The sequence below is a fragment of the Sorex araneus genome, chromosome X (assembly GCF_027595985.1).
Source record: "Sorex araneus isolate mSorAra2 chromosome X, mSorAra2.pri, whole genome shotgun sequence".
NCBI lineage: Eukaryota > Metazoa > Chordata > Mammalia > Eulipotyphla > Soricidae > Sorex > Sorex araneus.
In genome coordinates, this window is record NC_073313.1 from 167,731,275 (window position 1) to 167,754,446 (window position 23,172).

The 23,172-nt window shown below is 63.4% G+C and overlaps 1 protein-coding gene across 1 annotated transcript in view; it reads left to right on the forward strand.

Moving 5' to 3' along the window:
- Window positions 1–23,172, forward strand: part of HMCN1 (hemicentin 1) — a 293,245-nt gene that overhangs the window by 266,960 nt on the left and 3,113 nt on the right. Inside the window, 17 exon segments of the mRNA XM_055121231.1 lie at window positions 1,346–1,516; window positions 1,849–2,019; window positions 2,833–3,003; window positions 3,407–3,577; window positions 6,758–6,907; window positions 7,775–7,912; window positions 8,841–8,962; window positions 9,821–10,058; window positions 12,651–12,713; window positions 12,952–13,071; window positions 13,161–13,295; window positions 13,869–13,982; window positions 14,415–14,540; window positions 16,533–16,661; window positions 18,833–19,162; window positions 21,711–21,830; window positions 22,200–22,326. Of these exon segments, the coding sequence (XP_054977206.1) occupies window positions 1,346–1,516; window positions 1,849–2,019; window positions 2,833–3,003; window positions 3,407–3,577; window positions 6,758–6,907; window positions 7,775–7,912; window positions 8,841–8,962; window positions 9,821–10,058; window positions 12,651–12,713; window positions 12,952–13,071; window positions 13,161–13,295; window positions 13,869–13,982; window positions 14,415–14,540; window positions 16,533–16,661; window positions 18,833–19,162; window positions 21,711–21,830; window positions 22,200–22,326 (2,596 nt within the window).

Consider the following 23,172-nt stretch of genomic DNA (forward strand, 5'->3'; position numbering starts at 1 on the left):
CAGGAAACCATATGGGATGCTGGGAATCAATCCTGGGTCGGCCACGTGCAAGGCAAATGCCCTACCCGCTATGCTATTGCTCCAGCCCCAGTCAAGTTATTTTTAGTATAAATTTTTAGCAGCTAAATGTGTGCCTGATTTGCAGTCAATTCAATTAGAAAATGTTTGATTAAAAGAAAATGCAAAATAATTTGAAATTTTTTTTTAACTTAAAAATAGCCACAAACAGTCCCCGAGCACTTCTGAGTGTGGATCCAAAGCCTCCCAAAAGAACAAAAAAGTGTGGCAAAAACCACCACCAAAACAACAGAAGTGTAATCATCTTACTATATGGTATCTGGGGTACTTTGGTAACTTTTGTATTTTTGTGGGGAGCCACACCTGGCAATGCTCAGGGCTGATTCCTGGCAGTGCTCAGGGGACCATATCGGATGCCAGGGATCGAATCCGAGGTAGGCAAGTGCCCTACCCACCGTACCATCTCTCCTGCCTCATTCGTTATCTTGTAAGTGATATTAAAAGACCAATTAGACTTTAAGGTCCTATTACTTGTTTTATACCTTGGTTAAACCCAGCGGCCAAACATCCTTTAAGCGCCTCCTATCTAGAAAGTTCCCGGACAATCAGTATAAGCCCTGACTCTGGCTCCTACATGAGCAAAGCCAGAGTCTCAGGCAGAAAATGTCGGTGGTCAGAGGGTGTCATGTGTTGGTTACTACCGGGAGGTCAGAATATCACTCTCGGGAACTGCCGGTAAGTCTGTGCTGTGGTTCTGGAAGCGGACGAGTGGGTTACTGAGAACTTTTCAACCGAGAGCATCATGTCATGGAGAAATCGTCGTGGGGTCAGAACAGTGAACATCATTATCACACTGGGAGGGCCACGGACATTTGTAAACAGGAACCTGCATCCAGCTGAAAGCCGGCATCTGCTGCCTGGGGTCCGGGTGGTCACGGTGGGAAAACACGGCATCATCTGTGAGCACAGAGTACGGAGCACAGAGAAATATTCATCCTGGGGTTCAGGGTGCCAACCGAGCTGACACAGGGCAGCCTGACCGAATGTCGCCGTAATGAAAGAGCCTCTTTGGACAGTCTTGCTTTTGGCCTCAGGTGACCTTCTGAATTCCGCTTAGGACACCAATTTCCATGAGAATCTCCCAAGCAGGCCAGAGGAAGAACATCATTTGTTATGTTTCCTCTGGGTCACTTTCAGTGGTTTCAGATTCTGGCTCGCCCAGCTCATTACGGTGTTAATTTATTGGCCCGATGTTGTTTTTATTTTTATTTTTTTGAGCCAACGTGGTTCTGACTCGACTTCTCTCTGTCTCCTGGGGCACCCGCAGTTCACGGAGGCTGGAGCCCATGGCAGCCATGGGGCCTGTGCAGCCAGAGCTGTGGCAAAGGAACCCAGACTCGAACCAGAGCGTGCAGTAGCCCTCCCCCGTCCTTCGGGGGATCCTACTGCGAGGGCCCGGGGACCCAGACTCAAAGCTGCAACGAGAGACACTGCCCAGGTAAGGGGAGCCCCCTCTAACCCGGGTCTTCCGACCGCCACGAAGCACCGATGGCGAAGGGCTGGAGAAATTAGACGGAGACGCGGGAGGCGCTTGCCTTGTTTGCAGCAGACCCCGGTTCAATCCCGCCACTGCACGAGGTCTCCCGGACTGACCCCTGAACGCAGAGCCAGGAATAAGCCCTGAGCACCGCTGGGTGTGACAACACCCCCCCACACACACACACACACCACCACCACCCAAAACCCACCAAGAGAATAGAATCGATGTCCGTATCTCAGCTCTTGCGTCCCAGTTCCTCCGGTCTCAGGGAGCGTCTGTCCTTCACGCAGTCCACGGCAGCTGGGCCAGCTGGACCAGCTGGAGCGCCTGCTCCGTGTCCTGCGGCGGGGGTACCCGGCAACGGACCCGGGACTGCTCTGATCCCGCACCCCAGTACGGAGGAAGCACCTGCGTGGGGAGTGACGTCCAGAGCGATTTCTGCAGCACGGACCCATGTCCAGGTGAGTGTGAGGCCGTGGGTCGACTGGGTGCTCTCCGAGGGTCTCACTGTGGACAGAGGTGGACGGAGGTCCGCAGAGTCGCAGTGCTCTGGCCGGGCATATCGAGACACTACAGGGCCACGGTGGTTTCTGTGCCACCTCTGAGCCCGTGGTCCTGGGCGTGGCCTTTGACATCCGTGGACAGGGCTGGGCCCTTCACTGGCCCTGCAGTGGGCCGGCCACAGCCCCAAGGGCCAGTTCCAGGCGTGGGTGACCCTCCCCCAGAGGAGGGGGCAGGTCTGGCCATCCGCAGTGGCCACGATGGTTTCTCTGTGAAGCCCTGCACCGTGGTCCTGGGCGTGGCCTTTGACTTTCGTGGACAGGGTTGGGCTCTTTGCTGGCCCTACACGGGGCCGTCCACAGCCCCAAGGGCCAGGTCCGGGCGTGGGTGACCCTTTCCCAGGGGGGACAGCGCTGGCCATCCGCAGTGGCTATAGCCATTTCTGTAGCTTGTCCTGAACCGTTGTCCTGGGCGTGGCCTTGATGTCCGTGGACAGGGCTGGGCTCTTCGCTGGCCCTCCAGTGGGCCGGCCGCGGTCCCCAGGGGCCAGTTCCGGGGGTGAGTGACCCTTTCCGGGGGGGGGCAGCGCTGGCCATCCGCAGTGGCCCCGGTGGTCCCTGCAGCTTGTCCTGCACGTGGTCCTGGGCGTGGCCTTGACGCCTTCGCTGGCCTGCAATGGCCACAGCCCCGGGGCCAGGTCCGGGCGTGGTGACCCTCGGGGGGGGGGGCGCGGTGGCCCCCGCGGCAGGGCTGACCGCGCCCCCCCCGCGCAGTGGACGGGCGCTGGGGCCCCTGGAGCGGCTGGGGCCTGTGCAGCCGGACGTGCGGCGGGGGCCAGGCCCGCCGGTACCGCGCCTGCGACAGCCCCAGGCCAGCGCACGGCGGCGCCGCCTGCCCCGGGAGCGACGCGCAGACGCAGCGCTGCGGCACCGACGCCTGTCCGGGTGAGCGCCGCTCTCGCGAGAGCTGCCGGGCAGGGCGGGGCGGGGCAGGAACGGGAGGCGGGGCCTGACTGGTCTCGCGAGAGCTTGGCCTTGGGATGGGGAGCGGGAGGCAGTGCCTGGCTGCCCTCGCGAGAGCTGCCGGGGCGGGGAGGGGCGGGGCGGGAGGCAGGGCCTGGCTGGTCTCGCGAGAGCTGCCCTGGGATGGGGAGCGGGAGGTGGGGCCTGGCTGGTCCCGCGAGAGCTTGGCCCGGGGATGGGGCGGGGAGGCGGCCCCTGCCTGGTGTTGCGAGAGCTGGGCCCGCCCACGTGAGCCGGTGCCCGCCGCCCGCTCCCGCCCCGCGAGGGTTCCTGCCACTTTCCGATCTCGCGAGAGCTCCTGACTCTTCCCTTCCGGCCCGCGCAGTGCACGGGGGCTGGGCCGCCTGGCAGGGCTGGAGCCGGTGCTCGGCGACCTGCGGCGGCGGGGAGAGGACCCGGCGGCGCCTGTGCGACAACCCCGCGCCCGCCCGCGGCGGCCGCGCCTGCGCCGGTGACGCCACGCAGATCTCCAGGTGCGGCGCGCAGACCTGCCCAGGTGAGCGGGGAGCACTGTCCGGGGAGCGGGGAGCACTGCACAGGTGAGCACTGTCCAGGTGTGCAGTGAGCACTGTCCAGGAGAGCAGTGAGTAGGCTGCCCAGATAAGCAGCGAGCACTGTCCAGATTAGCAGTGAGCACTTTCCGGGTGAGCGGTGAGCACTGTCCAGGTGAGCAGTGAGCAGACTGCCCCGGTGAACCGTGAGCACTGTTCAGGTGAGCAGTGGGCACTGTCAGGTGAGCGGTGAGCAGACTGCTCAAGTGAGCAGTGAGCACTGTCCAGGTGAGCAGTGGGCAGACTGCCCAAGTGAGCGGTGAGCACTGTTCAGGTGAGCAGTGGGCAGAGTTGCCCCGGTGAGAAGCAGCCTGCCCAGGTGAGCAGAGTTGCCCAGGTGGGGCCGTGGACCTGTCCAGGTGGTAACACCGCCAAGCCCAGGTGGGCGGCTGCTGGCTCTGGGCCCCTCCTGCCCCTGGAGCACCTGCCCGAGAGTCTGCCCCGGCACAGAACCGGGAGGGCCCCCAAGCGCCCCTGGGTGGGGCCCTGAGCCGGGCTGACCCGAGCACAGGCCTTGCGTGTCCGAGGCCCCGCATGGTCCCTCGGGCAGAGCCGGGCGGGCGTCCCTGGGGCCCGGGTGGAGGACGCGGGTGTCACAGGGCCACCAGGGGACAGGTCCAGCCTCGGAGGGCGGCCGGTGAGGGCCGTGTCTGTGTCGCCGACCCCCGCCCCAGAGGCCCCAGGACGAGGCGGCTGCTGACACTCGGGCCGGGCGGCCCGCTGGGAGGCACAGAGGCCGCAGATGCGAGAGTGGTGGAGCCCCGTGACCCGTCTCTGGCCGGGGGTCGAGTGACGGCCGCCTGGTGCCGGGACACACTCAGCAAGACGGGAAGTTTCTAGAAGGCCTGATGTGTTGGGTCCCACCCGGCGGTGCTCAGGGCTGACTCCCGGCTCTGCACTCAGGAATCACTCCTGGCAGTGCTCGGGGGACCCTATGGGATGCTGGGGATCGAACCCAGGTCGGCCGCGTGCCCGTCCAACGCCCTCCCCGCTGTGCTGTCGCTCCGGCCCCGAGTTCTAGAAGCTGTTTGTGTGACTTACTGAGACCCACAGAGTTGCTCCTCACACATGGCGACGGGCTTTTGATGTTCTGGCCCCGACCCCACGACCCGCTTGACCCTCCCCCCGCCGCTGCCCTCATTCCCCCGACCCCCCTCCCGAAGTCGCCCCCGTATCAGGCACACGGTGACTTGCCCTGTGTGACCCGCCCGCTGCAGGGGTCACTGGGAGCAGCTCAGTAGGAGGAAAGTCTCGACAGTGGCTCGGTCTCCCCTCCCCGGTGGCGAGCCCCAGTCTGGGGGTCCTTACGGAGCCCCTCCTGCGGGACGCGCCTCCCGCGGTACTGTTAGTGCTCGTGGAGTTCAGAGCCGGCCCCTTTCCCGGCTGCGCGGTGCAGCGCCTGCGGGCTTTGGCGTGTGTCACGCGGCCACATGCCTGGCCACACGGTCCACGCGCGTCGGGGTCTGCAGGACTGGGGCGTGTGCGAGGCCCCCGGTGAGGTGGGGGCCCCCGGCGGGTGGGGCAGGGGCTCAGCCAGCCCCTTTCCAGCCGGGAGGCCGCGTGTCCATCCGTGAATGTCTCCGGGGAGCGGAGTGGGGGGCGGGGGGTCGGCAGAGCAGCGGCTCCATGTCCGGAATGTTCTAGATCCCAGAGCTCTGGCAGCTCCCAGAGGCTTCTAGAACCCCCAGACTCCCCCGGGGGCGACGGCGCGGGTTGGGACGTCGGCCCGGACCCCCTCATCCAAGCGCGGGGGCACCCGGTGGGCTTCCGCAGTTCTGTAGAGAGAGAACGTCCTGAAAGGCCCCCGCCGTGTGGGCGAGGAGGCCGGGGCGTGTCAGAGGTTCGGGGTCCGAGGGCAGACCCCCACCCTGCCGCCCACCGTGACGGCACGAGCAGGGCTGAGCCCCTCCGGGCTGCCCGCCAGCGGGGCTGCACTGGAGGCAGGAGAGATACCCAGAAGGCCTCTGGGAGCAAGTGCCGGGTCTGAGCGCGAGGAGAGCTGGGTCCTGGCCTGGGCCGGGTGGGCCCGGGGGGCACCTCCACACGCTCCCCCAGGGCGGGACGAGGCCGGGACGAGGCTGGGACGGCTGCCTCAGGCCACCGGCAAGTCCTGGCGAAGGAGGGAGAGAAACGCCCGCCCGCACCTCTGGCCTCTTCCTCCCGCCTGCAGCCGTTGGCCCCGTCCCGGGCCGTCTGTTCTTCCCGCCAGCCCCTCTGTCCGGGAAGCAGCTGCTGCTGCCAGACACCCGGCAGCCGTCTGGGTGATGCTGAGCCCACGGAGAGGAGAAGTGCCGGTCCTGCCGGTGCCAGAGACCCTTTAAGTCGTGTCACGTGGGGGAAGGGCGGCACACCTGGAGGTGCTTGGGGCGGCTCCCAGCTCTGTGCTCAGGGCTGACTCCCGGCTCTGTGCTCGGGGCTCACTCCCGGCTCTGTACTCAGGGCTCACTCCTGGCTCTGTGCTCGGGGCTCACTCCCGGCTCTCTGATCAGGGCTAAGTCCTAGCTCTGTGCTCGGGGCTCACTCCCGGCTCTGTGCTCAGGGGTCATACCTGGCAGGCTTGAGGGACCACGCGAGGTGCTGGGGAGAGAACCCAGTCGACTGCGTGCGAGGCAAGTGCTCGCCCGCTGCCCTAGTTCCCTGGCTGCAGGTGTGTTGTTTCTGAGCCCAGCTCTCTGGTCTAAGCCTCACGGCCGTCTCCCCAGGGCCCTTCTCCCTGCGTCTTTGGGGCCTGCACGGCACCCTGGGGGTTCACTCGGCTCCCCCCCCCCGCCCCCTGCAGCTCCCGAGGGGGGCCCCGCGGTCACGTGCCCGTCCTCACCCCCCCCTCTGTCTGATCACCGAGGCTCTGGGGGTCCGTGTGGGGGCCACGATCAGCGCGGAAGCTCCGTGCACTCGCCCGTGTCTGTCCCGGGAGCAAACACGCACACGCTTCCCCCCCACCGGGGCTGAGCTCCTGGGCCAGGGGCGAAACACTGGTGTGTGTTGTTGGCAGGACCCCTGGTTGGCAGGACCCCCAGCTCTCGGGGGCGCCGGGGAGGGCCAGGCAGCCTCAGCTCTGCCGTCAGACGATGCACCGAGGGGTCGGGCGCTCACGGCCCTCAGCATCTCCCTCTCTCCCTCCCCAGGGGGCCCCCAGCACGCCCGAGGGAGCGTGATTGGGAACATTAACGACGTGGAGTTTGGCGTCGCTTTCCTCAACGCCACAATCACAGACAGCCCGGCCGCGGGCGCGAGAGTGATCCACGCCAGGATCTCCAACGTGCCCCGGAGTGTCGGTGAGCGCTGCTAATACTCTCGTCCCGGTGCTCGTCGGTTTGCTCGAGCAGGCTCCAGTCACGTCTCTCACTGAGAGACTTGTTCCTGTTACTTACTGTTACTGTTATTGTTACTGTTACTTATTGTTATTGTGATTGTTACTTATTGTTATTGTTACTGTTACTTTTTACTGTTATTGTTATTGTTACTAATTGTTACTGTTATTGTTACTGTTATTTACCATTGTTTTTATTGTTGCTAATCGTTACTATTATTGTTACTGTTACTTACTGTTACTGTTATTGTTAGTTACTTATTGTTACTTGTTACTGTGTTTGGTATCTCGAATATGCCACAGGTAGCTTGCCAGGCTCTGCCCCGCAGGCTCAATACTCTCGGTAGCTTGCCGGGCTCTCTGAGAGGGCTGGAGGAGTCGAACCCGGGTCGGCCGCGTGAAAGGCTAACGCCCAACCGCTGTGCTATCGCTCCAGCCCCGGCTGCTAATAAATCCTTTCATCACTGGGGTCAGCTGCCTCCTGCAGCTGTTGGCCAGCCAGCTCCACTGGCCAGTGCTAGGGTCCGAGGGCGTGGGGCTGCCTTGGTCCCGGTGCCGGGGCCCCAGGGCCGCACCCGGTCCTGCTCGGGGATCGGCCCAGCTGGGCCGCGTAGGCCGAATGTGGACGTCGTCGTCCTCGGCCTGACCTGCTGCTCCCTGGTGACCGGGCCTCGGTGTGACGCCACACCTGGGCTTGGGTCTTTGTTTCCGGGTCACTTGCGGGGGGGGGGGGGGGGTCTGGCGGCCCCGGGGCGGCAGCCCTGAGCGCCGGGCGGCTCGTCGCTGGCTTTGCCCCTCGGTTAACGATGTTCCTTCCCCTCCTGCCCCGTAGGCCCCGCAATGAGGAAGATCGTCTCCATCCTCAGCCCCATCTACTGGACCACGGCCAAGGAGCTCGGGGAGGCGGTAAACGGCTTCTCCCTCACCAACGCCGTCTTCCGGCGGGAGACCCAGGTGGAGTTCGCCACAGGTCAGTGACTGCCCCTGGGAACGTGCCCGGGTTCGGGCCCGGGCTACCCCAGTGTGGCGTCCGCAAGGTAAGGGGCCAGAGGGGGAGGCCCAGGTGAGGCCTGGGGGAAGCTCAGATTTGCTCCCTCCCCCCGCCCCGGCCACGGCACCAGGAGCGAGTGCCGAGCACTGAGCTGGGAGTCACCGCCCAGGTCCCCCAAACCAGCGACCGAATCCCTCCCGCGGGACTTGGAGCTGACGGGTCCCCGCGGGCGTCACTTCAGGGGGTTCAGACACTCGCACACCTCCAGGGTCTCTCTTGCTCGTGACTCTCCGGGATCCCTCCGGCGGGGTCTTAAAGCCCCACCAGGGCAGAAGGGAGAGTCCGGGCATCCCTGAGGGTCCCCCGAGCACCGCCAGGAGTGATTCCTGAGCACAGGGCCGGGAGTCAGCCCTGAGCATCGCCGGGTGGGACCAAAAAAAGCAAATAATAAAATGATAATAAGAAGGGGCCTTGTCCCCTCAGAGTGCGAGACGAGACACTGGGCCGTCTCCGTGCGGGAGGGGCTCCAGGACCCCCCCCCCGCAGCAGCTGAGCCCAGACCCGAACCCTCCTTTAACACCTACCCCTGTCCCGGACCCCTCAACCCACCCCTGACCCACAGCCCTGACCGGGAACCCTCCCCGGCCTAAACCCAAACCCTCACTGACCCTGAGCCTCGACGGTGACCCCAGCCCGGCCGTGACCCCGATCCTGACCCTTGACCCCGGGGGCCCTAACCTCGACCCCGGGAAGGCCAACCGTTGGTCCAGCCATGACCCCCCCACTGCCCAGATGCCCTGGGTGCTCCCGCAGGGGTGCTCGCGAGGGGGACCCACCTCCCCCACCCCCCTCCCCCGGCGACCCTGGACACCGGCTGCTGCAGCCAACCCGTGCCGCCCGCCCCCAGGGGAGGTCCTGCACATGACACACACGGCCCGCGGCCTGGACCCGGACGGCACCCTGCTCCTGGACGTCGTGCTCAGCGGCCACGTCCTGCAGCTCCCGGCCCTGGCCCCCGTCACCCTGAAGGTAAGGCCAGCCCAGAGCGTCCGTGGGCCAGGGCCCCTCCACCACGCACCCCTTCCCTGCGCGGAGCCGAGGGCAGAGCCACTGCGATGGAAAGGGCGGGCGTTGGCCTGGCACACGGCTGACCTGGGTTCAATCCCCGGCATCCCATAGAGTCCCCCGAGCACAGAGCCAGGAGTCAGCCCTGAGCATTGTTGGGTGGGACCCAAAAATCCAGGGGAAAATAAGTGACTCTTCAGGTCAGGCTGGAGGGGCGGCCCACCTGGGCCCAATCCTCAGCACCCCAAACGGTCCCCTGAGCACCGCCGGGGAGCCAACCCTCCTCCAAAACAATCTCTGGGGCCCGTGTGGACCTTTGCCCTTTCCCGAGAGTCCCTGCTGGGGATCAGGGCTGGAGGGACTCGGAGCTGGTGCCGAGTCTCACCTCTGTGGCCCCTGCCTGGCACTCCGGGAAGGTGCCTCGGCCTCCTCTGGGGTTTGGGGTTTGTTTTGGTTTTTTTTTTTTTTTTTTTTTTTTTGGTTTTTCCCCCGGAAAGAGGCCGTGGGCCAGACCTGTCCGGGCATCTCTGTCTTTCTGCAGAGATAACAGTGACCCGTGCACAGCCACGTTGCCCCTGGGGTCCCTCCAGAAAATGTCTTTTTGTGCCACCCCTGGAAGTGCTCGGGGCTTGCTCCCGCCCCTGAGTCAGTGCTCACTCCTGGCCGCCCCCCTCGGGGTCCGGAGATGCTCAGGTTTTTCCCGGGGCGGCCGGCCAGGAGTGTCCCGGGAGCCCCCCACGAGACCCCAGAGCGGGGCCAGCAGCGTCGGGGCCGGAGCTGTGCGTGGGTGTGACCCCGCGTGGACACGGCGCCCGCCCGCAGGACTACAGCGAGGACTACGTGCAGACGGGCCCCGGGCAGCTGTGGGCGCGCTCCACGCGGCTGTTCTACGAGGGCGGCGTGCGCCTGCCCTACACCTGGAACCACACAGTGCTGTACGACCCGGCCCGCGGCAGGATGCCCTTCCTGGTGGAGACGCTGCAGGCCTCGGCCCTGGAGGCCGACTACGACCCCCTGGACGAGAGCCTGGCCTTCCGCGTCCACGCGGCCATCTCCAAAGGTAGTCCCGCGCCCGACCCGGGTTCGATTCCCAGCGTCCCATGGGGTCCCCCGAGCACCGCCAGGAGTGATTCCTGAGTGCAGAGCCGGGAGTCCCAAGTGTTGTGTGTGGGTGTGAGACGTGTGCGTGTAAGTATTGTGTGTGTTGTGGGGGTGAGGCGTGAGAGTGTGTGTGTGTTGTGGGGGTGTGAGTGTCTGAGGCCTCGGTGAACTGCCCCTTCTCCCCCACCCCGAGATGCTGACAGTGCTCCTGCGAGCCCCCCGGATGCCCCGAGTGTATCTTGGCCCTTCCCTTGGTGAGTCACCTCTCACTGTCACACTCCCCGCGCCAGTCTCGGCTCCCCGTGAGCCGGGACTTCCTGGGGACTCCGGGTCTGGCGTCTGTCAGGAACCACTTGCTCTTCTCTTCCCCGGGGGCCTTTCTGTGTTGGACTGTGGAGCACGTTCCCTGCTCACACGCAGGGAGGCCGTTAGTGCTGTGCTAATATTTGGGAGTTGGTGGCTCTGATGTGTCTACCCCGGGCATCCGTCATGGTCACTAGACTCGTGGTGTCGAGGGGAGTGCCCACACCCCGGCCTGGCTCCCCGTCCCCCACTTTAGTGTAAGTGTGTGGCTGTGTGAGTGTTGGGGGTGAGTGTTAATGTGTGCGTGGGAGTGAATGTATGTATGTATGAGTGTGTATGAGCATGTGACTGAGTGGGTGTGTGAGTGTGTATTGTGAATGTGTACGTGTGTTTCTGAGCGTATGAGTTTGAGTGTGTAAGTATGGGGGGGCGTGAGTGTATAAGTGTGTGTGACTCTGGGGTAAGTGAATATCTGAGTAGGAGTGTGTGTGTCTGAGCGTATATGTGTGTGTGAGTGTATGTGTGTTTGTGTGTGTCTAAGTGTGTATGTGTCTGAGTATGTGTGTGTCTGGGTGTTTGTGTTCTGTGAGTGTGTGTGTGTCTGGGTGTGTGTAAGTGTGTGTGTGTCTGAGTGTCTGAATGTGTATGTGTCTGAGTATGTGTGTGAGTGGATGTGTGTGTGTCTGAGTGTATATGTATGTGAGTGTTGTGTATGTGTGTGTGTGTGAGTGTGTGTTTGGGTGTTTGTGTTTGTGTGTGTCTAAGTGTGTATGGGTCTGAATATGTGTATGTCTGGATGTGTGTGAGTGTGTGTCTGGGTGTTTGTTCTGTGTGTGTGTGTGTCTGAGTGTGAATGTGTATGTGTCTGAGTATGTGTGTGAGTGGATGTGAGTGTGTGTGTCTGAGTGTATATGTATGTGAGTGTTTGTGTGTGTGTGTGTGTGTGTGTGTGTGATTCCCTCCCCCACACCTGCCCCCACGTGGTCTCTCTCTGCTGAAGTTCCCCGCCGTCGTGTCTCCTGCTCAGGCTCCTTCATCCTGTTTCCACAGACGTTGCCCCGATATGGCCCAGCCCTTCTCTGGTCTCCCGACGCGACACTTCCTCACCCCTGTTGAGGGCCACCCGCCCACCCGCCCGGCCCTTCCCTGCCAGGGGCTTAGGCCCTGCCCTCGTAGCTGGGTTTAGGTTCTTACAGATCCCGGGTCCTTGCGGCCTCAGGCTTTGGGCGGGGGGGCTTCCCCATGACCCACAGACGGCGCTGTGACTGCTGTCACGGGTCTCTTCAGGTGTCACAGAGACCCGGCACACACACACACACACACACACACTCTCTCTCTCACACACACACACACTCTCTCTCTCTCTCACACACACACACTCTCTCTCTCTCTCACACACACACTCTCTCTCACACACACACTCTCTCTCACACACACACACACTCACACACACACACTCTCACACACACACTCTCTCTCTCACACACACACACACTCACACACACTCACACACACACACTCTCTCTCTCACACACACACATACACACACACACACACACACACACAGGGTTTTTTTTTCCGTCTTCAGAATCCAGTGGCTTTATTTTAAAATCCTGGTTGTGATTGAGCCTGGGTGCTGGCGCAGAGTGTCCTGTTGGACAGGTGCTGACTCTCTGTCAGAAGGAGCCAGGAGTTCACAGGCAGTCAGAAAAGGGGGGTGGAGTGACAGCACAGCGGGGAGGGCGTTGGCCTGGCACGAGGCAGACCTGGGTTTGATCCCCAGCATCCCATGGGGCCCCACGAGCACTGTTAGGAGTAATTCCTGACTGCAGTGCCGGGAGTCAGCCCTGAGCACCGCCGGGTGGGACCCCCGCACCCAAAAAAAAAAACAGGACCACAGCCGTGAGCCCGGCCTGGGTGCGCCTGGGTGCCGGTGCGAGGAGCTTGAGCAGGAGTCAGAAGCGTCGCGTCCAGAAGCGGCCGTGGGGAGCCGGGGTGCGGGCACCCCGAAGGGTGGCCGGGGCCTCGCGTGCAGAAGCCTCTGACCCACAGGAAGCAGGCCCGGCTCCAGGTTCCGGCCTCGTGCGCTGTTGGGCATCTATCTAGTGGCGGGAGACTTCCTGCCGGGACGGGCGCCCCTGAGCACACTCTGGGGCTCAAGGGCTGGGCGCCTCCCGCTGGCACGCCGGGCAGGGGGGGACCCTCGCCCAGGCCTGACTCCCCTCCCCGCACCCCTCCCCTCCCACAGGAGAGCGCAGCAACCAGTGTCCAGCTGGGTTCGCCCTGGACGCAGCCGGACCCTTCTGCACTGGTGAGCGGGGGGAGAGGGGGTGTGGCGGGGGCGGGGCAGTGTCCACCCAGGGGCCGGGGGCCAGGGCAGTGTCCACCCAGTGGCCAGGGCAGTGTCCACCCAGTGACCAGGACAGTGTCCGGCCCAGTGACCAGGGCAGTGTCCACCCAGTGGCCGGGGCGGCGGGGGGCACTGACCCCGGGGGCCCTGGGTGCGCGGGGTCCCGAGACGGCGGGCCCAGCCGCACCCCTGCTCGCAGACGAGGACGAGTGCGCGGCCGGCGCCCCCTGCTCGCACCTGTGCCACAACGCCGTGGGCACCTACTCCTGCGCCTGCCCGCCCGGGATGGCCATCGCCGCCGACGGCAGGACCTGTTCAGGTAGCGCTGCCCGGCCCGGGGCTCCCCTCGTCCCGCGGGGGTGGGGGGTGCGGGGGTCTCAGCCCTGGCCGCCCGCCCGCCCGCCGCAGACATCGACGAGTGCGCCCTGGACGGCCACAGCTGCCCCCCGACCCAGGCCTGCGACAACACCATCGGCTCCTACCGCTGCGTGCTGCGCTGCGGCCCCGGGTTCCGCAGGACCCCCGACGGGCTCAGCTGCCAGGGTAGGTGCAGGCGGAGGGGCTGCCCCCCGCTGCCCCGGCCTTCAGCTCGGTGACACTCGGTCTCACCCTGGGGGCCAGGGAGGCGGCTCAGAGGACCCGGAGCACTTTCCCTGCTGGGGCCCCAGGTTGGAGCACTGCCTTGGGAGCAGCCCCTGAGCACTGCCGGCTGTGGCCCCAGACAGGACACACACACCCCTTGGGACTGTGAGGTCTGTGGCTCTTGGCGGATGTTCAGTGTCCAGCTGGGCCACTTAGGACCGGCCACCTCGGGCCCACTGATCCCCCCGGCCCTCAGGGCATCCGACAGGCAGAACCTCCGGCTTCAACGCTGACCGGCCTAGAGGCTGGAGCGACAGCACAGTGGGGAGGGCGTTGGCCTGGCACGTGGCCGACCCGGGTTCGATCCCTGGCATCCCCTAGGGTCCCCCGAGCCCCGCCAGGAGTGACCCCTGAGCACAGAGCCAGGAGTCAGCCCTGAGCACCGCTGGGTGGGACCCCCGAAACACCCAAAGCCGGAAGTGCCAGCGTGACCGTGGAGGGCCGTCCCGGCCCCTCCCTGCGTGTTGCCCGCAGACGCCAACGAGTGCCAGGAGTCCAGCCCCTGCCAGCAGCGCTGCTTCAACACCGTCGGGAGCTTCCAGTGCGCCTGCGAGCCCGGCTACCAGCCCCGCGGCAGGAAGTGCCTGGGTGAGGGTCCCGCCCCCCTGCTTCCTCCCGGGCTGCTCTTAGCTGGTGTGGGGGCCACGCCCAGCCATGCTCGGGCCTCACTCTGGGTCCCGTGTGCAGGGATCGCTCCTCGGAGGGGCCGGCCGTGTGCCCCTCACGGGCCCCACCTCGACTCCGGCCCCAGCTCTGTGTCCAGATAAGGCAGAACTCACCCCAGACCTGCCACCTGGCCCTGCGGTCAGCAGCGGTCATTGTAGCCTTGGCCTGGAAGGGTGGGACTGAGTGTGACTCGCCACGGAGTGCTCGCCCAGCATGTGCAAGGCCCCGGGTTCAACCCCTGGCTCTGCTAAAAAATTTTTTTCAAAAAAAAAATGAAAGGAAGGAAAGGCAGGTCCCGTCCGCAGAGTGGGGTGGGCCGGTTTCCCCCCAGGGGTGACTCTTGGCCTCCTGCAGACGTGAACGAGTGTCGGCAGAGCGTGTGCCGGCCCGACCAGCACTGCAGGAACACGCGGGGCGGCTACAAGTGCATCGACCTCTGCCCGAGCGGCATGACCAAGGCCCAGAACGGCAGCTGCGTGGGTGAGTGCCCCAGGTCCGAGGGTGGTCTCCCGGGCGCCCAAGGTCAGAACAAACTTTGAAATAATAATGAACAGTAAGGATGCTTACAGTAAGGACTAGCAATAGGCCTGAGCAACAGCACAGCGGGGAGGGCGCTGGCCTGGCATGCAGCCGACCCGGGTTCAAATCCCAGCATCCCATAGGGTCCCCGAGCACTTCCAGGAGTGATTCTTGAGTGCAGAGCCAGGAGTCAGCTCTGAGCATCGCTGGGCGGGACCCAGAAACTGAAAAAGGAAAACAAAGTTTAGCACGTGGGTTCCAAACTCTCGAAGGGAGTGATGGGAGATTGTAGCTACGCACTGGAAGGTCCAATGTAATGACCTCGGAATCCACCTCCATTCGGTGGGGAGTGGGGGAGGTGGGCGGGGGAGGGTCTCCCTGTGGGCAGGACACAGATGCTCTTCCTGCTCCCATGGCCGTGAGTCGAGTGGAAGGTGCTACAGAGAGGCCCCGGGGGTCTCCTCAGCGGGCCCCTGAGTGTGTCCAAGGAGGGTCACGCTTGTGAGTGGAGGGATCGTCTGCCCGAGGACACTCCCGGGCAGGCCGGGCCATCAGAGTGGCCACGTGTCTCGGGGTCACTCTTCTGCCTCTAGTTCGGGGCGTCCTCCCAGGCCGATGCAGGACGCTCCTCTCGGTGGCCACTGGGGCTGCTTCGGGCTCCGGGCTTACCCGGGCGTCCTCGGAGGTGCTGGCGGGCATCCGCGGGCCACACCCCGTGGTGCCAGGGTCTCACCCGGGCGGCAGGCCGCGGCCTTCACCTCTCATCACCTCCCCCGTCCCGGGTTGGCGTCTCACGAGGCAGAGCCTGGAGAATAGGACGTTCCGGCGTCACTGTCGAGGTGTGGCCGCGTCTCGGGACTGTCTAGAGCACGGCGAGTGCGGGCTGTGGACACAAAGATGAAGGAACTGGGGCCACTGGTGTGCCCCCGGCGTTCAGCCCCCCAGCGCCCCCCAGCTGAGCCGCACCGGCGTGACCTCTGGGTGCAGAGCCAGAGCAGGCACCGCGGGGATGACCCCACACAGACCCGAGCGGCAGTTGTGTGTGGTTCAGGGCTCGGGGTGTGTTTCCTCCCCCAAGAGCCGGTCCAGGGAAGGGACCAGCATGCAGCCAACCCGGGGTCCGTCCCCACCACCCCCTCGGGTCCCCCACGTGCAGCCAGGAGTGACTCTGAGCACAGACTCACGAGTCCACCCTGAGCACCTCTGGTGTAAGCTCAGAAGCAAAAAGCTGAAAGTCTGAGAATGAAACTTCCCCAAGCGGGGCGTAGGCGGGAGACCGGCCTCGAAGTTCTGTGACCCCGAGGCCTGGTCAGGGGGACTCTGGGGGTCTGAGTGCCTTGGGCACGTGACTTCCTGTCTGGGCCTGTCTGGCTGTGTCTGCAGGCGTGTGAGCACGTGTGTGCTTGCTGAGTCCACAGACATGTGAGCGTGTGCTTGCTGTGTCTACAGAAGTATAAATGTGTATTTGCCAGGTCCACAGACATGAGCATGTGTATTTGCCATGTCCAGGCATGTGAGCATGTGTATTTGCCATGTCCAGGCGTGTGTGTATTCACCGTGTCCAGATACGTGAGCTTGTGTATTTTCCATGTCTAGGCGTGTGAGCATGTGTATACGCCATGTCCAGATGTGTTAGTGTATTTACCACGTCCAGATATATGAGCATGTGTATTTGCTGTTTCCAGGCATGTGAGCATGTGTATTTGCCATGTCCAGGCGTGTGTGTATTCACCGTGTCCAGATATGTGAGCTTGTGTATTTGCCATGTCTACACGTGTGAGCGTGTGTATATGCCATGTCCAGACGTGTTAGTGTGTGTATTTACCGTGTCCAGATATGTGAGCATGTGTATTTGCCACGTCCAGACATGTGAGCATGTATATTTGTCGCGTCTAGACATGTGTGTATATTTGCCGTGTCCAGACGTGTGAGCGTGTATTTCCGTGTCCACAGACATCGATGAGTGCAGAGACGGCTCCCACCAGTGCCGCTACAACCAGGTCTGCGAGAACACCCGAGGCAGCTACCGCTGTGCATGTCCCCGGGGGTTCCGGGCGCAAGGACTGGGACGCCCCTGCGTGGGTGAGTGGACGGGCTCCGGTGAGCGCTTCCCCTGCATGTCCCGACGAGACCGAGTGGCCTCGAACTTGTCCCTGCTGCACTGGGGACGCCCCGGGGTGGTCCCTGTGGCCACGCCCAGTCTCCGCGCCACCCCCAGGCTCAGTTAGGAAGTCGTGGGTCTCGTCTCCGTGCAGATGACACGCGTGTCTGTGTGGACATACTGAGTTAGAAGCAGACCTGAGTGTCACGCGAAGGGCCGTGTGTGAAAACACGCAGGGAGTAACTGTTCATGGGGCGGGAGCCGGAGCACAGCCGGGAGGGCGTTGGCCTGGCACTCAGCCAACCCGGGTTCGATTCCCAGCATCCCATAGGGTCCCCCGAGCACCCCCAGGAGTGATTCCTGAGTGCAGAGCCGGAAGTGACCCCTGTGCATCGCCGGGTGGGACCCAAAAAGCCAAAAAAGGAAAAATTAACTGTTCCTTTGCTGCCCCTGTGACTCGGGCTTGCTCAGTGCTGCTCGTGTGCTGAGAATAACCAGTGGAATCTCTACTCGCACGTGGGTTTCCATGTTTGTCGTAACCGGCTGTTAAGCAGGCAGGTGGCAGATAACATAGCCGTGTGCTTTTAAGAAGTCAGTGTACCGCCCAGGGGAGTTCTGTTCCTTGGGGTGTATGTGGGCCTTCAGGACTGGTTTCTGGTTCGGATGCTGTGGGTTTACCATGAGTTGCCTGCGGGAAATTATTCACAACAAATTCCCCCAGAAAGGCGACCCGGGTTTTTATGTGGGCCTAGTGTTCTGCTGTGTGTGTGCACCTGATACCAGGCCAGAACTCTCAAGCGCTGGCGCAGAAACGGCAACTCTTAGCCTTGCCTGGTCTAGACAGTTCAGCGCCTGCCTGGACCACACCAGTGGTGAGCAGAGCCGAGTGTGTTCAGTGATGTCTGCACTAACGCTGCAGCAGACCTGTGACTGAGGGCCCGCCGTGGCCCTGAAGATGCCCAGAGGTTTGTTCTTGTTCCTGTTCACTGACTGTAAAGCGATTTTAGTCATTTTGTTCCGCTTGTTGCTGTTGTTTCCTTGCACGTCATGGGGGTTGTGAGTTTAAATCTGATTGTGATCTGTGGTTTTCAGTCAGCCTTGCGGGGTGCACGAGGAATTGCCATGTACCCTCAGTACTGGCCTAGGAGTGGGCAGCTGAGTCCCTAAGTTTTGAGTCTAGATCTTAGTAAGAAATGATTCTTGGGGCCAGAGCGATAGCCCAGAGGGGAGGGTGTTGGCCTTGCACAACAGCTGACCTGGATTCGATCCCCGGCATCCCCTAGGGTCCCCTGAGCACTGCCAGGAGTGATTCCTGAGTGCAGAGCCGGGAGTCAGCCCTGAGCATCGCTGAATGTGACCCAAACCACACTCCCCAAAATGAGCACCTTATTTGGGGGGGCTAGAGTGACAGGACAGTGGGGAGGGCGCTTGTCTTGCACACGGCCAGCCGGGCTCGGTCCCCAGCATCCCGTAGGGTCCCCTGAGCCCTGTCAGGGTTGAGCACGGAGTACTGCATGCAGATGTGACCTGGTTCCTCTGCTCTCGGAATACTAAGGGGACGTTTATAGCATTAAAAAAGAAATTTTCAGGGGTTGGAGCTTCAGTACCGCAGAGAGGGCGTTGGCCTGGCACTCGGCAGTCCCAGATTCGATCCCTGGCATCCCCTAGGGTCCCCCGAGCACCGCTAGGAGTGATTCCCAAGTGCAGAGCCGGGAGTCAGCCCTGAGCATCACTGGGTGGGACCCCCCTCCAAAAAAAAAAGAATTCATGGCCTTCTTTTTAACACTCTTTAATGCATGTGGCTGGACTTATCAAACACTATTGCAAAAATTGAAAGATTACGGATCGCCAAGAAAATTTAAGTGTTGTTAGTTGTGCCGTATCCACATGTGTGAGTGGGCATCCCTTGGGGGCGTGCGACCCCTGAAACTCCCAGACTTGAGGCTGTCGCCCCCTGCTGGGACTCAGATCAGCGGCTTCTGTTTCTCTGGACCCATCGACCCCCCCACCAAGCCTCGCATGTTTCTGCCTTCTGGGGGACGTCTGGGGGGGTGGGGCCGGCCCCTTCCTCCCAGGCCCCTGCCCCCGTCTCCCCGAGACTCTGATTCCCGTTTTCTGTCTCTCTCTCTCCCCCGTGCCCGGCCCCGCCCAGACGTTAACGAGTGTGAGCAGGTGCCCCGGCCCTGCGCCTTCCACTGCTCCAACACCCTGGGCAGCTTCCGGTGCCTCTGCCCGCCGGGGCAGCTGCTGCTGGCCGACGGGCAGTCCTGCGCGGGGCTGGAGCTGCTGCCCAGGGCCGGGCCCCCGCCCCGCAGCCCGGAGAGGAGCCGCCAGCAGCCCCCGAGGCGGCCCAGAGAGTTCCCCCGGCTCCACAGCGCCTACCTGGAGTCCAGGCGCGGCTGGACGGGCCTCTCCCGGACTCGCAGGACGCCCGGGGGGCTCTGCCCGCGCGGCACCGAGGCGGGCCCTGGCTCTTGCGTAGGTAAATGTCAGCCCTGATTCTTCCCCTCTCGGTGGTCAGTGGGCAGCGGTCAGGACGGCGCTGGCCACGTCCCGGCCTTGGGAGAAGGTCACTGGGCCCCGGGGAAGCCCACGGTCCCTCCACGTCGATGCTGGGTCCATCTGGTGTGGCCTCCGGCTTTGTCTTGACCAGTCCGTTTTCCTGGAGCGACAGCACAGCGGGGAGGGTGTTTGCCTTGCACACGGCCGACCCGGGTTCGATTCCTCCGTCCCTCTCGGAGAGCCCGGCAAGCTACCGAGAGGATCCCGCCCGCACGGCAGAGCCTGGCAAGCTCCCCGTGGCGTCTTCGAGATGCCAAACACAGTCACAGCAAGTCTCACCGTGGAGACGTGACTGGCACCCGCTCGAGCCAATCGATGAGCCACGGGACGACAGTGCTGCACCCCTGAGTGTTGGCTGAATTCAGCATCACAGAAATAGGTTTCGGTGGCCCCCGGGCCTGGCCTCCCGGAGACACTGCCGTGGACAGGGGGTGGGCACTGAGGGCTCAGCGGGGATCCCAGCGGCCCTGTCGGCCCCCGGGGTCTGCGGCCGGTACCTCCACAGACTGGCTGAGTGTCACACGTGTCTGCTGGGACGACACCCGTGTCCCCAGCTCGCAGGTGTGTGCCTGGGGGTCTCTGCGCTGACCTGCAGGCGTTCTTCTCCATCGCGTGGGGCCTCCCGGGTCACTGGGCAGCAGCAGGCGGGCGTCTGCAGACAGGCTGGCCCCTCCGCTGGCCGGCCCCCCTCAGCCTCAGCCTCAGCCCCACCCACGTGTCAGAAGGGCCGGGATTGTTTTCTGGTGTTTTGTTGTTTTTTTGGGTTTTTTTTTGCTTTGGGGCCACACGTTGGCGATACTCATGGGTTACTCCTGGCTCTGTGCTCAGGGCTCCCTCCTGGCGGGGCTGGGGGCGGGGGCGCCTGTGGGATGCCGGGGGTCGAGCCTGAGTCAGCCACACACGCAAGCAAGCGCCCTCCCTGCTGTCTCAGTGCTCGGGAACCGAGTTCATTTTCACTCTTACTGGGTATTTCCTTTGGGGGGGAAAAAACAAAACTAAACAGTTTTTTTTCCAGTTTTTTAATCCAGTTTTTAGAAGTCCAGACCCTGGACCTTGGCCCGATTCCCTCATTTGGCTGCTGTCAGTGCTCAGCGGGAACACGGGAGGAGGTGGGGTGTAGGTGGCTTTTCTGAGTCGAGTTTAGGCCCTGGGGCGGATGTGCAGAAGTGGAATGCAGGGTCAGGGGACGGAGAGGGTCGGGCTCCATTTCTTCCTTCGGAGTCAGTGTTCGGTTCTGCTTTGGTCCAGTCGAAGTGTCCGGAGGTGACGGGGTGTCAGTCAGTCTCCCGTCACTGTTGTGTTGGGGCCGGTGTCTTGCAGGTTGGTTCAAGAATTTTGGTGGGGGGGCTGGAGCGATAGCACAGCGGGGAGGGCGTTGGCCTTGCACGCGACCGACCCAGGTTCGATCCCCGGCATCCCATATGGTCCCCCGAGCACTGCCAGGAGTAATTCCTGAGTGCAGAGCTGCCAGGAGTCAGCCCTGAACCCCTGTGCAGAGCCAGGTGTGACCCAAAAAGCAAAAAAAAGGAAAAAAAAGAAAAAATAAGAATTTTTGTGGGGGTCACACCCAGCAGTGCTCAGGGGTTCCTCCTGGCTCTGCTCTCAGGAGTCACTCTTGGGGGTGCTCGGGGAACCCTATGGCATGCTGGGGTTCGAACCCGGGTCGGCCACGTGCCGGGCAGACGCCCTCCCCGCCGTGCTGTCGCTCCAGCCCCAGGTTTTAGGTATTCTGACGTCCCTCGTCAGGTGCGTGTGTGTGTGTGTTTGGGGGTGTGAGTCCTTCCTGACGTTCGGACATTCCACCGCTTGGAACTGACCGTCCCTGTCCCTTGGGGGGCCTGTGTGTCCGGCCACCTGCAGGAGCCCCAGCCACTCCGCGGTCAGTTCGCTGGGATGTCATTTCCCGCCCCTGAGCCCGTCTTCCCTGGCATGTTCGGGCGTCTCTCGACAGCAGAACGTCGGGCTGCTGGCTGCTGCGTGCAGCCCCCGTCTCTCGATCGAGCACTTGGCCCGCACAAGGGGGTTCCGTGGCATGTCGGGGCCTTTCTCGAACCCGGGTCGACCGCGTGCCGGGAGGGGGTCTCACTGGGGCACGTCTCGGCCCTGTGGGACCAGGCGTCCGGCGGGCAGAGTGGCCTCGGGAGGGGTGAGACCCCGGGGGCGAGTGGACACTCAGCGAGTGTCTTTAGCCACATTCCCCCGTTGCCGTCTGGCGCTTCCTGGGCCCGGGAGCAGCTGGTCTGAACCGAACCCCCCAGGGAGGGGTTGGGTGCCGGCAAGTGGCGTTTACTGCACCCGCAGCCCTCAGAGCACTGTTCGTGAGCAGCTGTCTCTCCGTCCATCCCTGTTTCCCCGGGCGTGGGGGAGAGACGGTAGCAGATCTTGGGGGCTCCCGACACCCGCAGGGGCGGGGGGGGGGTGCGTGGGGCTCGGGCCGGACCCGGTCACGCTGTCCCTCCTCCGCACAGACGTCGACGAGTGTGAGAACAGGGACGCCTGCCAGCACGAGTGTCGCAACACGCTGGGCAGCTACCAGTGCCTCTGCCCGCCCGGCTACCAGCTGGCGCCCAACGGGAAGACGTGCCAAGGTGAGGCGGGGGGGGCCCAGCCGAGGGTCCCGGGGCCCCCGGAACCCGCCCTTCTCCGGGGCACGCGGCTTCTTCTCACACCCGCCGGCCCTAAACGCCGCTGAGGCGGAGAGGGGCTCGCGGGCTCCTGAGAACAGTGCTCTCGGGGGTGGTCCTGGCACGGGGGAGGCCGGCATGGGCTCCCTGGGACGCCTCAGCCCTCCCCCCTGAGGTGGGTGCGGCCGGCGTCCAGGGGGGGCTCTGGCAGGGGACGGTGACCCCGGTGCCGAGGGAGACCGAGTCGTCCCTCAGACCCCGAGAGGCGGAGCCGCGGCGGCGTGACCCCCGGCCCCCCGCCCCGCCCCGCTGACCCCCGCCCTCTCCCCGCAGACGTGGATGAGTGTGCCGGCGAGACCCCGCGCTGCAGCCCGGCCCACATGTGCTTCAACACTCGGGGCGGCTTCCAGTGCCTGGACACGCCCTGCCCGCCCGGCTACCAGCGGGACCCCAGCTCGGGGTACTACGCGCCCCCCGGGCGGGAGGGTGGCCCCTGCCAGCGGGAGCTGCGCGCGCCTTCCGGAACCTTCTCCCAGCCTGCAGCGGGAGTGTCTGTCTCGGGGCAGTGCTCGGGGCTGTCCTGGGGGTCTGGTGCTCAGTGGGGGGGACTCAGCCCAGGAGAGGGGCCGGGAGGGGCCTCCCCAGGGCCCCCGAACCCTCCCCTGCAGGACACCCTGTGGGCCGCAGGGAGAGGCTTCTCCCCCGGGCTCCTGAGCACTGACATGCTGAGCACTGGCCCTGGGAGGGAAGGGGGAGGCCCGGGGCAGGGCGGGGGGGCCTAGGCTGGGGGCTGTACCGGGCCAGCAGGGCCCTCAGACCATGGGGCGGGGGGAGGGGCTTCTCACACTGGGCTCCCAGGACACCTCTCTGTTGTTGGGGTTTAATGTATTGAGTGACTGTGAGATGGACCCGAGGGCTGTGTGTAGTCGGGTGTCAGTCACAGGGCCCAGGGCCCTCCGGGACCCCCATCAGACTCAGGTAGGTGCTTTTCCCCTCTCTCTCTCTGCTTCTGTCTCTTTCTCTCCCTCTCCCTCCACTCTCTGTGTCTCATTGTCTTTCTGTCTCATTGTCTCTCTCTCTGTGTGTCTGTGTCTCTCATTGTCTCTTTCTCTCTACCTCTCTGTCTCATTGTCTCTTTTTTTTGAAATGTAACTCATGTTGTAAAATTACTTTCAACCACTAGAGGGCAGAAAATACTCAATTGTACACTGCTCATTTTATTTTTATTTATTTATTTTTAATTAGTGAGTCACCGTGAGGGTACAGTTACAGATTTGTACATTTTTGTGCTCATGTTTCCCCCATA